Raw genomic sequence first — 15,758 nt, 5'->3', positions numbered from 1 at the left:
CACACACACACACACACACACACACACACACACACACACACACACACACACACACACACACACACACACACACACACACACACACACACACACACACACACACACACACACTCTGTTCCTACTTGTTGTATGTTCAAACCCATGTCAGTAACAGTATCAGTAACTCCTTGACCTTTCAGAGAAAGACACTGATACACACTGCATCTGGCACGGAAACACCCTCAATGATCTCTATGTAAGAATGTGTGCTTGGTATCATGTGGTGTCTTTCTTTGCGTTAACTTGTCAGTCGTAGTGTAGTCTCGATTTTCAGGCTTCCTTCACATTCATTCCCAATGTTCCTTTGAGTGACGAAGGAGACTTGGCAGGATAGTGTCGATTCACAAGACTAGTCATCATGTAGTCCCAGGGCCAGTAACACAGGTAGTCCTGCTCCTAGTATCAGCGTGAGGCTCTCCAGGACCCCCAGGTCCCCCTGCTGCCCAGTCCCAGTCCCGTGGAGGTGGGGAGAGCTCTGCTGCTGCCAAGTCCCAGTCCCAGTCCCGTGGAGGTGCCCAGTTCCAGTCCCGTGGAGGTGGGGAGAGCTCTGCTGCTGCCCAGTCCCAGTCCCGTGGAGGTGGGGAGAGCTCTGCTGGTGCCCAGTCCCAGTCCCATGGAGGTGCCCAGTCCCAGTCCCGTGAAGGTGGGGAGAGCTCTGCTGGTGCCCAGTCCCAGTCCCGTGGAGGTGGGGAGAGCTCTGCTGCTGCCCAGTCCCAGTCCCGTGGAGGTGCCCGGTCCCAGTCCCAGTCCCATGGAGGTGCCCAGTCCCAGTCCCGTGGAGGTGCCCAGTCCCAGTCCCGTGGAGGTGACCGGTCCCAGAGATTACATTTACAAAGCTCTGCTGCTGCCCCCTGGAGCTGACCTCTGGTAGTACATGAACCGTAGCTACATAGAGGAACGTTCCGGCTGAGAACAGCATCCCAACACCTGTAGCGCTCAGACGACGCTGGGCTGAACCTCCACTCTGCAGTAGGAGGAAGAAACACACAACACACTGAGACTTAATATCAACATTACAAAATAACCTTCAGATAACTTTTACTGTTGGTTATCAAATAACTTTTCAGATAACTGTCACTAAAAAGTAGTTTGTTGCTTCTTCTCACCGCGTTCAGGATAAAATATGTAATGATGGAGAGTACAGGTGCTGCAGCAGAGAACACCAATAGATGCTTCTGAATCTGCCTCTTCTCTAAACCTGCGCGCAACAGAAAGGTGGCAAGGCCAAATGCTGCAGGAGCCTGAGGGAGGGAGGGAGGGTGAATGTTAGATCAAATATGGAGAGGAAGGAGAGAGTACATTGAACTGAGAGAGGGCTTGAGGAGTCAAAACAATCAAGATGTCTTATTGTGATGTAACTTCCTGTTAGAAGCTGTCCTGTTGACCAATATTGTAAAATGCAACTTCCTGTTAGAAGCTGTCCAATATTGTTATGTCACTTCCTAGTAGAACCTGTCCTGTTGTCCAATATTGTGATGTAACTTCCTGTTAGAAGCTGTACAATATTGTTATGTCACTTCCTATTAGAAGCTGTACTGTTGTCCAATATTGTGATGTAACTTCCTGTTAGAAGCTGTACAATATTGTTATGTCACTTCCTGTTAGAAGCTGTCCTGTTGTCCAATATTGTGATGTAACTTCCTGTTAGTAGCTGTCCTGTTGTCCAATATTGTGATGTAACTTCCTGTTAGAGGCTGGTTAATCCAGTGGAGTCTCACCTTGTGCAGAATGACAGCTAGAAAGACCACCAGTTGAACTGTGACCTTGGAGGAAACCGCGGCAACACCTAAAACTACACCGTCAGCTGGGGAGAGAGGAGAAGAAACAATATTACTACAACACACACACACACACACACACACACACACACACACACACACACACAAAGGTACTACAGGCAGGCAATATGATCACTATAAAACACACACAAACACTACACAGTGTACACACAAACACACAACACTACGAGATACTAATGACTGCCTTTGTGATGAATATTTGTATTCATTAGGGATCCCCATCAGCTGCTGCCTACTCTTCCTGGAGTCCAAACACATTAAGGCATTTACATTACATATAACACTAAAGATTAAACAGTACAACATTATTACACCACTACATATCTACAATACAACATGTATAATACCACCACTACAATACAACATGTATAATACCACCACTACAATACAACATGTATAATACCACCACTACAATACAACATGTATACTACCACCACTACAATACAACATGTATACTACCACCACCACTACAATACAACATGTATAATACCACCACTACAATACAACATGTATAATACCACCACTACAATACAACATGTATAATACCACCACTACAATACAACATGTATACTACCACCACTACAATACAACATGTATACTACCACCACCACTACAATACAACATGTATACTACCACCACCACTACAATACAACATGTATACTACCACCACTACAATACAACATGTATAATACCACCACTACAATACAACATGCATAATACCACCACTACAATACAACATGTAGAATACCACCACTAAAATACAGTCCATTAGACACTATGAGTAGACCTACAGTCCATTAGACACTATGAGTAGACCTACAGTCCATTAGACACTATGAGTAGACACTATGAGTAGACCTACAGTCCATTAGACACTATGAGTAGACCTACAGTCCATTAGACACTATGAGTAGACCTACAGTCCATTAGACACTATGAGTAGACACTATGAGTAGACCTACAGTCCATTAGACACTATGAGTAGACCTACAGTCCATTAGACACTATGAGTAGACACTATGAGTAGACCTACAGTCCATTAGACACTATGAGTAGACATACAGTCCATAAGACACTATGAGTAGACCTACAGTCCATAAGACACTATGAGTAGACCTACAGTCCATTAGACACTATGAGTAGACACTATGAGTAGACCTACAGTCCATTAGACACTATGAGTAGACCTACAGTCCATTAGATACTATGAGTAGACCTACAGTCCATTAGACACTATGAGTAGACCTACAGTCCATTAGACACTATGAGTAGACACTATGAATAGACCTACAGGACACTATGAGTAGACCTACAGTCCATTAGACACTATGAGTAGACCTACAGGACACTATGAGTAGACCTACAGGACACTATGAGTAGACCTACAGTCCATTAGACACTATGAGTACACCTACAGTCCATCAGACACTATGAGTAGACCTACAGTCCATCAGACACTATGAGTAGACCTACAGTCCATCAGACACTATGAGTAGACCTACAGTCCATCATACACTATGAGTAGACCTACAGGACACTATGAGTAGACCTACAGTCCATTAGACACTATGAGTAGACCTACAGTCCATTAGACACTATGAGTAGACACTATGAGTAGACCTACAGTCCATTAGACACTATGAGTAGACCTACAGTCCATTAGACACTATGAGTAGACCTACAGTCCATTAGACACTATGAGTAGACACTATGAGTAGACCTACAGTCCATTAGACACTATGAGTAGACCTACAGTCCATTAGACACTATGAGTAGACACTATGAGTAGACCTACAGTCCATTAGACACTATGAGTAGACATACAGTCCATAAGACACTATGAGTAGACCTACAGTCCATAAGACACTATGAGTAGACCTACAGTCCATTAGACACTATGAGTAGACACTATGAGTAGACCTACAGTCCATTAGACACTATGAGTAGACCTACAGTCCATTAGATACTATGAGTAGACCTACAGTCCATTAGACACTATGAGTAGACCTACAGTCCATTAGACACTATGAGTAGACACTATGAATAGACCTACAGGACACTATGAGTAGACCTACAGTCCATTAGACACTATGAGTAGACCTACAGGACACTATGAGTAGACCTACAGGACACTATGAGTAGACCTACAGTCCATTAGACACTATGAGTACACCTACAGTCCATCAGACACTATGAGTAGACCTACAGTCCATCAGACACTATGAGTAGACCTACAGTCCATCAGACACTATGAGTAGACCTACAGTCCATCATACACTATGAGTAGACCTACAGGACACTATGAGTAGACCTACAGTCCATTAGACACTATGAGTAGACACTATGAGTAGACATACAGTCCATAAGATACTATGAGTAGACCTACAGGACACTATGAGTAGACCTACAGTCCATTAGACACTGTGAGTAGACCTACAGAACACTATGAGTAGACCTACAGTCCATTAGACACTATGAGTAGACCTACAGAACACTATGAGTAGACCTACAGTCCATTAGACACTATGAGTAGACACTATGAGTAGACCTACAGTCCATTAGACACTATGAGTAGACCTACAGCCCATTAGACACTATGAGTAGACCTACAGTCCATTAGACACTATGAGTAGACACTATGAGTAGACCTACAGTACATAAGACACTATGAGTAGACCTACAGGACACTATGAGTAGACCTACAGTCCATTAGACACTATGAGTAGACCTACAGTCCATTAGACACTATGAGTAGACCTACAGTCCATTAGACACTATGAGTAGACCGACAGTCCATTAGACACTATGAGTAGACCGACAGTCCATAAGACACTATGAGTAGACCTACAGTCCATTAGACACTATGAGTAGACCGACAGTCCATTAGACACTATGAGTAGACCGACAGTCCATAAGACACTATGAGTAGACCTACAGTCCATTAGACACTATGAGTAGACCTACAGTCCATTAGACACTATGAGTAGACCTACAGGACACTATGAGTAGACCTACAGTCCATTAGACACTATGAGTAGACACTATGAGTAGACCTACAGGACACTATGAGTAGACCTACAGTCCATTAGACACTATGAGTAGACCTACAGTCCATTAGACACTATGAGTAGACCTACAGGACACTATGAGTAGACCTACAGCCCATTAGACACTATGAGTAGACCTACAGTCCATTAGACACTATGAGTAGACCTACAGTCCATTAGACACTATGAGTAGACCTACAGTCCATTAGACACTATGAGTAGACCTACAGGACACTATGAGTACACCTACAGTCCATTAGACACTATGAGTAGACCTACAGTCCATTAGATACGATGAGTAGACCTACAGTCCATTAGATACTATGAGTAGACCTACAGCCCATTAGACACAATGAGTAGACCTACAGCCCATTAGACACTATGAGTAGACACTTTGTAAAACCATTTTTAAAAGAGGAAGTTAAGATCGGCTCAAAGACTTCTGGGTTGTGGATTTCCCTGGCTTGTAAAATGATACAGATTAGTGAACAGCACAACCCAGAGGCAATGAAGCCTTTCATCTCTTTTGGACCCAACAACAAGCTCAAAACGGATTTATGAAACCTTAGTCACATATGATAACTTAGTGTGAATGTGTGTGTGTGTGTTCCCTACCAGCAGCATGGATCACCAGTCCTACTGTAGCTGTGATAGTGGTCGTGTTGGATGTTCCAGTACGTTGATCTAGAATGACAACACAATCAACCAACTGTTAGCAACAGTTTTGTGGACATGCCGAATGCTAGCACAGAGACAAACGTTTGGAGAGGAGGTTTGGAGGGGAGGTTTGAAGGAGAGATTAGGATAGGAAGTCTGAAGAGGTTTGGAGAGGAGGTTTGGGGAGGTTTGAAGGGGAGGTTTGAAGGGGAGGTTTGGAGGGGAGGTTTGAAGGGGAGGTTTGAAGGGGAGGTTTGAAGGGGAGGTTTGGGGAGGTTTGAAGGGGAGGTTTGGAGGGGAGGTTTGAAGGGGAGGTTTGGAGGGGAGGTTTGGAGGGGAGGTTTGGGGAGGTTTGGGGAGGTTTGAAGGGGAGGTTTGGAGGGGAGGTTTGAAGGGGAGGTTTGGAGAGGAGGTTTGGGGAGGTTTGAAGGGGAGGTTTGGAGGGGAGGTTTGAAGGGGAGGTTTGAAGGGGAGGTTTGAAGGGGAGGTTTGGAGGGGAGGTTTGAAGGGGAGGTTTGAAGGGGAGATTTGGAGAGGAGGTTTGGGGAGGTTTGAAGGGGAGGTTTGGAGGGGAGGTTTGAAGGGGAGGTTTGAAGGGGAGGTTTGAAGGGGAGGTTTGAAGGGGAGGTTTGAAGGGGAGATTTGGAGAGGAGGTTTGGGGAGGTTTGAAGGGGAGGTTTGGAGGGGAGGTTTGAAGGGGAGGTTTGAAGGGGAGGTTTGGAGAGGAGGTTTGGGGAGGTTTGAAGGAGAGGTTTGGAGGGGAGGTTTGGAGGGGAGGTTTGAAGGGGAGAATTTGAAGGGGAGGTTTGGAGAGGAGGTTTGGAGGGGAGGTTTGGAGGGGAGGTTAGGATAGGAAGTCTGAAGAGGTTTGGTTTGGTGGAGAGGTTTGGTGAGGTCTGAAGATGTTTAGAGAGGTTTTGGTGGAGAGGTTCAAAGATGTTTAGAAAGGTTTTGGTGGAGAGGTTTGGTGAAGTTTGAAGATGTTTAGAGTCCTAGGAGGTTTGGAGATGAGTGAAACAAGGAGAAGATGTGGAGAACGTATAGCCAAGGTGCTTCCAGATCAGTCTCGCCAACTTGTATGGTCATTGTCATGCCAAACAATTACCATGCAACACAGCAAAAACAGATCTGGGACCAGGTTAGAGAATAATGTTATACGAAGTAACTTGTCCTGAAAAAAATGGGAGAACATTTTCCTATTTATTTAAGACAATTCCTGAGTGCAGACCTTCCTTATTTTCTATATAACGGATTACTTTTGGTCACCACGAACCTAAGAAAATCTATAATTTCATGGCAGCAGGGCTTTCCTTTCCATATGATCTAACTGACCATGTAAGCTGGAGATAGGATGCTACAGTATATGAAGTAGTAACTCATTGGAGTAACGTGAAGTTGCCCCCAGACACTGATTTTGGATCAGTTTAGCATTTTCCCACTAATGGTTAAGGTATTATTGGGGGGAGGAAGCTGTACCTAGATCTGTGCATAGGGGAAATGTCACCCCCTGAGGAGGTTTTCAATGAGTCTAATGACACTAGCCCAATTAACGCTAGGGAAGTTAGCATCTTCACAGTGTGTTTTCAATAGGACAGGCTAATGCTAATAGAGGGAGGGGCTAGGTCTTCACCCCGGAGCATAACTGACCATGTATGGAGCAGTAGCTACTGATCTGATCCACCAGGAACATGAGGATGAACCCTAGAACCAGGGAGACCCCGATGAAGAACCGTGCTGGGAGACCTTTAGAGGAGGAGCCCATCTCCTGGAGCTGACCTCCGACCCCACCGTCACTGTCATTCTTATTGGCTGGGGCCACAGAGCAGGAGACTGGGGAGAGAATACAGAGAGGAATGTTTTAATAAAACACTGACATTTATCAAACAGGTGCACTCATCCTCAACCCGAAAGCTTTTCCGCGGTGTATCTAGATTCTACAGTACCAATCCATAGATTCATTGTGTGAATAGCTTGGAAATGTTGTTGATGATGTAACAACAGTATATCTTCTTTCCCTGACTGCCCGAGCTGAGCTATAACCAAGGATGTAGGGATTTCACATCTGCTACACATGCTTGGCTAAATAGAGGCATAAATTAGGTCACCAAGGTGATTTTCATTTCAATGGCCGATTTATCCTGAAATGCCCTTCATTCGAGGCCCTTTCAGGGCTCGACATTAAAGCTTGTCCTCTTGTGCAGGACAAGTTGAAAAAAACAACAACATTAGGAACAAATACAAAACATTAAGAACACCTGCTCTTTCCATGACACAGACTGACCAGGTGAATCCAGGTGAAAGCTTTCATCCCTTATTGATGTCACTCTGTTAAATCCACTTTAATCAGTGTAGATGAAGGGGAGGAGACAGGTTAAAGAAGCAAGGGGCAACTAAATATTAGGAATGTGTTCCTTAATGTTTTATACACTCCGTGTAGATTTCAATTGTCAAAGTGTAGGTGATATACATATTGGCTACAGCCTCATATCCAAACCAATACTGACATAAGAAGGGCTCCAGAAAATGTAGCCAAATTTTATTGAGACTTTTAATAACATAAATATAGGCAAAAAAAAAACAGTTATGTTTTTACAAATATAATGAAGGACGATCAACTTTAACGTCTAAAGGAGTGATTCTGTCGACATACTGGAGACACGGTTCGTTCAGATCAAATGGTCCCAAGATCAGAAAGAGAAGGACGGTGCCTAATGCACATCCCCCATCTTGAATCTGAATGGAGGCGCTCAGCATTTTGAAATGATTTAACCATCAACTTTATTGTTTAAAACTGTTTTTATATAATTTTATGAAGCATGCGTTACCTTGTTTCAAAGTAGCCAAGCCTAGTCAAACCTAGCCAAGCCTAGCCTAGTCAAACCTAGGCTAGTCCAGTCAAACCTAGGCTAGTCAAATGTAGCCTAGCCTAGCCAAACCTAGGCTAGTAAAACCTAGCCTAGCCTAACCAAGCCTAGCCAAGCCTAGTCAAACCTAGCCTAGCCAAGCCTAGCCAAGCCTAGTCAAACCTAGCCTAGCCAAGCCTAGTCAAACCTAGCCTAGCCCAGTCAAACCTAGGCTAGTCAAATGTAGCCAAGCCTAGTCAAACCTAGCCTAGTCAAACCTAGCCTAGTCAAACCTAGCATAGTCAAACCTAGCCAAGCCTAGCCTAGTCAAACCTAGCCAAGCCTAATCTAGGCTAGTAAAACCTAGCATAGCCTAACCAAGCCTAGTCAAACCTAGTCAAACCTAGCCTAGTCAAACCTAGCCAAGCCTAGTCAAACCTAGCCTAGTCAAACCTAGCCAAGCCTAGTCAAACCTAGCCTAGTCAAACCTAGCCTAGTCAAACCTAGCCAAGCCTAGCCTAGTCAAACCTAGCCAAGCCTAATCTAGTCAAACCTAGCCAAGCCTAATCTAGTCAAACCTAGCCAAGCCTAACCTAGTCAAACCTAGCCAAGCCTAACCTAGTCAAACCTAGCCAAGCCTAACCTAGTCAAACCTAGCCAAGCCTAACCGTGACAAACCTAGCCAAGCCTAACCGTGACAAACCTAGCCAAGCCTAACCGTGACAAACCTAGCCAAGCCTAACCGTGACAAACCTAGCCAAGCCTAGCCTAGCCAAACCTAGCCAAGTCAAACCTAGCCAAGCCAAACCTAGCCAATCCTAGTCTAGTCAAACCTAGCCAAGCCTAGTCTAGTCAAACCTAGCCAAGCCTAGTCTAGTCAAACCTAGCCCAGTCAAACATAGCCTAGTCAAACCTAGCCTAGCGAAGCCTAATCAAACCTAGCCTAGTCAAACCTAGCCAAACCTAGCCTAGTCAAACCTAGCCTAGTCAAACCTAGCAATGCCGAGCCAAGCCTAGTCTAGTCAAGCCTAGTCAAACCTAGCCATAAAAATGTTGAAGGAATGATCATTTAACCACTTAATGACGTTGAAACCAGCATTTTAATCACGTTCTATTGGTTTTCAAATCAACTGTATTTTATTGTCCAGCAGCCAAAGGCATCATCCTACTCATAATATTAAGATTAGTACCCCCCCCCCCCCAAATAGAAAATCCACATGTGATCACATAAACTTCACATTAGGTCACATAAAAACATGTGCTTTAGGAACACTCCACATGTGGAATTCATGTTTTTTCCCCCTGTATGGACCATTCTAGTGGTTTCTATACAGTGTATCTGGCACATGAAACCGCTGTCGTGTGTGTGTGTGTGTCTCTGTGTGTGTGGTGAAATTTGAGAAAGGTGTTTTCCAACTAATTGCATTTTGGAACATTGGCATGTAGACCTACAAATAGCCTTCATCCATGTGCACGTTGTTTAGTTTATAGTATGAAGAAACACATCCATCAACATATTAAGCTGAACGGTCTGATATGTTACATCAGCCTCATAGCTTTTTAAAAACATTTTGTTAATGAATGGTTTTATGTATTTTGACTCGTCATACCAGAACTTTCCCCGGAGTCTGTTTTGAACAGTAGACATATTTTTTTTTTTAATCAGCCGAGGGATGACGGGATGGAATTATTTTATAAAGAAATAAACAAGTATCTGGTTTCACACCACAGCCAACCCAACACCCCGGACACAGCCTCTGACTCACGCGTCAAGCCCAGTCTTTGCTTCGTAGGGCTTCGTTTGACGGCGAGACATGAATTATAGAGCAGGGTGGGCTACTGAATACTCTCCTTTACAATTTTTGATGTATTTTATTTAATCTTTATTTAACTAGGCAAGTCAGTTAAGAACATAATCTTATTTACAATGACGGCCTAGGAAACAGTGGGTTTAACTGCCTGTTCAGGGGCAGGATGACAGATTTTTTACCATGTCAGCTCAGGGATTTGATCTTGCAACCTTTCGGTCCAACGCTCTAACCACTAGGCTACCTGCCGCCCCAAAAGGTCCATAATACATACAGTTGCACACATAATGAACAGTTGGCAAGATAACCCTTAGCAGGAGTATAGCTGCCTTCGAGGAACTATGCGCCCATACAAACTCAACAGGAATCTAGCCTACAGTGAGTTGTTGCTCCAGCTGTCGCTGATGTCTTGATAAGTTAGTACCCTGGGCTGTTACTCCCCGAAGCCCATTATGTCTGGTACCCCTCACCTCTCCATGACTCTTCCAGTAGTTCCACCCCCTCTGGGAGGATGATAGCTAGAGCAGTACCACAGAGCAGGCCTGCCCCAAAAATACTGACAAACTGCAGCCTTTTCTGTTGGGAGAGAAAGGGACACACACACACACACACACACTATTTTACAAACACACTGACCAACTGTTGTTTGTTCTAGGAGGGAGAATGAATGTGTCAATATAATAACAGACTGTTATATTACGCATCAATATAACTTTATTAAGTCATACATTCAAACCGATTAGAGAATCCAGTCGGCAGCCTATTCATGACTTGCCATCTTGATGTAATTAAATGTATCACTAGCCACTTTATATAATGTTCTCATACCCTACATTACTCATCTCATATGTATATACTGTACGCTATACCATCTACTGCATATTGATGTAATTAAATGTATCACTAGCCACTTTAAACAATGTCACTTAATATAATGTTTACATACCCTACATTACTCATCTCATATGTATATACTGTACTCTATACCATCTACTGCATCTTGCCTATGCCGTTCTGTACCATCACTCGTTCATATATTCTTATTCATTCCTTTACACTTGTGGGTATAAGGGAATTGTTGTGAAATTGTTAGGTTAGATTACTCGTTGGATATTACTGCACGGTCAGAACTAGAAGCACAAGCATTTGCTAACCATGTGTGTGTGACAAATACATCTGCTAACCATGTGTGTGTGACAAATACATCTGCTAACCATGTGTGTGTGACAAATACATCTGCTAACCATGTGTGTGTGACAAATACATCTGCTAACCATGTGTGTGTGACAAATACATCTGCTAACCATGTGTGTGTGACAAATACATCTGCTAACCATGTGTGTGTGACAAATACATCTGCTAACCATGTGTGTGTGACAAATACATCTGCTAACCATGTGTGTGTGACAAATACATCTGCTAATCATGTGTGTGTGACAAATACATTTGATTTGATTATTTCATAGTTAAGATAACAAAATGCAGCAATCACAATATTTTGGAAGATACTGATACATTATATATATTATATATATATATATATATATTTTAATATTGAATGGGGGATGGAATGGCATCGGGGGAAGAGACCTCAGGAGGAAGTACAGTGGGAACTGCAGAAGGAAGAGAAACAGAAGGAGATATAATGTTGAGAATTAAATTACTTACCTCAGAAAGTTTGATCAAAAGTGGAATCAAACCTAATAGAAAACATCCCAAAAACATCACAATGGATATCAAAATAATTGCCATTGCCTCGTCCATGACGAAATAACTTAATGTAAGAGTTTAAGAATGTCCGATGTTTTTAAAAATTCTCTCTACAATTTAAAATACACCTTTTTTTCTGTACTACAAAGCAGTTAAAAAAACTATTTTAAAATTCACTGTTGATCACGTCGCAGCGTTTGACATATTTTCAACAGCCCTCTTTAAAAACACACCTAACCGTAGAAAACCCGAACTGAAACAAACGCAGAACCTACAGTCAGCTCACCTGAACTTGACCGTGGCAGAGTGCGTCTCAATAGTCTCTAACTCTAGACTAGTTTCTTCTCCTCGTCTCCTCACCTTCACAAGTACTGATGTGTTAAATACAGGATGGGCGAAAACAACAACGCGTTGGGAGTATATGCTGCTTGGGAGTTGATATTTCCTATCTAGTTTTCCCGTTCACCTTAGCGCAGGAGACAAGGAAAGAGAGCACTAGGAGACAAGGAAAGAGAGCACCTACACCTATAGATACACCCTGTCCCGCAAAGGCCGTCTTGTGGGAAAGTCTTGAGGTACCTTTGGATATTAATTTCTAAGATACCAATATCAACTTTGAACTGAATAAAACACATAATAACCAATGAAATCACATTTTAATTGTCACACGCTTCATTAACAACAGGTGTAGATTAACAGTGAAACGCTTACTTTACGGGCCTTTCCCAACAATGCAGATCACAATGGGGAAAAAAACGATAACACATTTAACATAAGGGATATATGCACAATGAACAATGATAGCTTGGCTTTATATACATGCAGTATCAAGCCGATGTGCACTGGTACAAGGTAATTGACACGAACTCAACCGTGAATGGTCCTGGCGCACCAAGGACAAGTGGGGGGGAAACCAACTTGAATTGTTGCATGTTGTTGTCCTCCGGTGGTTAACTAGCTACAATTGGATGGAGATACTATTTGAGAGACCGATATACTAACAAATGCCCACCAACGGACTTAATTCTAGAGCTGTCTAAATATGCTTCAGCATATAACGAATAGAACATCGATGGGTTCCACATTTTCTTCAAGTTATGCTAAACTTAATATGGGTCAACTTGAAGAACGTTTTTGTTAACAATGAAAATCCATTATTGAATAAAATCCTGAACTGATATATTGACGATTTTATGACATTACCCAATGACATTGACCCTAATCTCAAATTCACTATTGAATGTGACACGAAACGTCTTCATTAACTCGATATGTCAATTGAGAAATCAAATGGAACCCCGTTTACAACTGTGAACAGAAAATAAACGGACAGAAATACTCCGAGCCATTAAAAAGAGGACTTCCAAGAAGCCCGTTTTTCAGACTGCGCCGTATATACCACTTCCACAGAGGACTAACTAAGAAAAAGTAGCAGAGATGCGCAATAGATTTCCAAGAGGCTCCGCAATATGTGGATGGAGCTATTCATTCGGCACTAGGGAAAACACGAGTTAAAAAAATAAAAAACACATAACATGTTCACCATCAAAAAATACTTTGAACTCGCGCAAAGTGGGAGATGATGGCATGTATCATCCGACCCAGTTTTGCCAGCTGAATTTATGAACCCACCACGTAGGAGATGTCGCAATTTACGTGACAAATTGGTCCATGTCAACTGCCAGACACAAAAAAAAATGAGCCAGGCTCGTTAACGCCCTCTTCCGAATGGTAGCTGTAAATGCAGTCTGCGCACAGTGCAACAATATGATGAAGTGTGGATATTTCTGCCACCCACATACAGGAAAACGGTTCCAAAATAAACGACACCTCCACCCATGTTATCTACATGATTAAATGCCCACGTGGGCTGTGTTATGTAAGTAAAACCTCTCGTTCTCTCAAACAGAGAATTCGTGAACATCAAAGTCCAATCAGGAGAAACGACAGGGATAATCCAGTCGCAGTACACTTTAATGACCAAAAACATGACATTTCTAAACTTTAGATTTTGTGACGGAAGAGAAAGTCAAGATATCAGAAAGGTGATATAAATTAGCAAAATGTTTTGGGATTTTTCACCCACCAGACATTATTACCCAAAAGGTCTTAATGAAATCCCGTGCATGTTGCAAATGTAACTACTACTCTAACTACTCTGACGTTTTATCTTGCGCTGTACCCAACGATTTATGAAAACTTACTTGATAGGTCATGTCCTCATTGTGGTTTTACAGACGTGTTTTAATACGTTTTTTTGTACACACTTTATTAGAATACTTATGAAATGGACATTGTTATATTTGGTAACATGTTTATTTTCCGTCGACTCCAACCCCATTCGATGCATTGAACGCGTGTGAGTGAAGCAATGTTTGCACAAGGCTGCAAATGCCTTACCAGACTCCATCCACCTTACCAAGGACATCGGAGTACGAAAATCAGTTAACCACCTAACTAGGGATCTAAATGTAACCTTGTGTAACACTTTGGTCACAAGAAATTAGCTCCCTGGTATACAAAAGATACCAGAGACCTGAGGCAAGATTCCAGAAAATTGGAAGGGAAATGGCTAGCTTGGGAAGTACAGTGCAATATTGTAGAGCCCTCACTGCAGCTCGATCAGCCTACTTTTCCAACCTATTAGAGGAGAATAAAAACAATCCAAAATGTATTTTTGATACTGTTGAAAAGCTAACTAAAAAGGAGCATTCTCCAATTCCAACTAAACTACTGAAAGAGCTACTTCCTGTGCTTGGCCCTCCTATGTTGAACATAATAAACGGATCTCTATCCACTGGATGTGTACCAAACTCACTAAAAGTGGCAGTAATAAAGCCTTACCTGAAAAAGCCAAACCTTGACCTTATATCGAATCTCCCGTTACTCTCAAAAAATGTTTTGAAAAAGCTGTTGCGCAGCATCACACTGCCTTTCTGAAGACAAATAATGTATAGGAAATGCTTCAGTCTGGTTTTAGACCCCATCATAGCACTGAGACTGCACTCATGAAGATGGTAAATGACCTTTTAATGGCGTCAGACTGAGGCCCTGCATCTGTCCTCGTGCTCCTAGACCTTATTAACTCAATTGACACAATCGATCCCCACATTCTTTTGGAGAGATTGGAAACCCCTAACTGGTCTACACGGACATGTTCTTGCCTGGTTTAGATCTTATCTGTGGGTAAGATATCAGTTTGTCTCTGTGGATGATTTGTCCTCTGTCAAATGCAATAGTAATTTTCGGTGTTCCTCAAGGTTCCGTTTTAGGATCACTATTGTTTTCACTATATATTTTACCTCTGGGTGATGTCATTCGGAAACACAATGTCAACTTTCACTTCTATGCGGACGACACACAGTTGTACATTTCGATGAAACATGGTGAAACCCCCAAATTGCCTACCCTGGAAGCCTGTGTTTCAGACATAAGGAAGTGGATGGGGGCAAATGTTTTACTTTTAAACTCGGACAAAACAGAGATGCTACTTCTAGATCCCAAGAAACAAAGGTCTGATGTTTGATCTGACACTTAATCTTGATGGTTGTACATTCTCCTCAAATAAAAAACTGTGAAGGACCTCTGCGTTACTCTGGACCCTGATCTCTCTTTTGACGAACATATCAATAATATTTCAAGGGCAGCTTTTTTTCCCATCTTCATTAGATTGCAAAAAACAGAAACTTTTTGTCCAAAAATGATGCAGAAAAGCTAACCCATGCTTTTGTCACTTCTAGATTAGACTACTGCAATACTCTACTCTCCGGCTACCCAGAGAAAGCACTAAATAAACTTCAGTTAGTGTTAAATACAGCTGCTAGAATCCTGACTAGAACCCAACATTTTGATCAT

At 42.5% G+C, this 15,758-nt stretch overlaps 1 protein-coding gene across 1 annotated transcript; it reads right to left on the bottom strand.

Moving 5' to 3' along the window:
- Window positions 1-101: 101 nt before the first annotated feature.
- On the bottom strand, window positions 102-14,119 carry LOC109880594 (zinc transporter ZIP9-like). The gene is made up of 7 exons (XM_031799982.1): window positions 14,108-14,119; window positions 10,664-10,769; window positions 7,190-7,372; window positions 5,501-5,569; window positions 1,758-1,843; window positions 1,146-1,280; window positions 102-1,003 (listed from the first exon to the last, which is right to left on the bottom strand). Exons 1-7 carry the CDS (start codon window positions 14,117-14,119, stop codon window positions 389-391), a joined length of 1,206 nt encoding a protein of 401 aa, XP_031655842.1. The 3' UTR covers window positions 102-388.
- Window positions 14,120-15,758: the final 1,639 nt, after the last annotated feature.

The sequence above is a fragment of the Oncorhynchus kisutch genome, linkage group LG20 (assembly GCF_002021735.2).
Source record: "Oncorhynchus kisutch isolate 150728-3 linkage group LG20, Okis_V2, whole genome shotgun sequence".
Lineage (NCBI taxonomy): Eukaryota > Metazoa > Chordata > Actinopteri > Salmoniformes > Salmonidae > Oncorhynchus > Oncorhynchus kisutch.
Note: the sequence above shows the minus strand (reverse complement) of the source record. Positions and strands in the feature narration are given on the sequence as shown.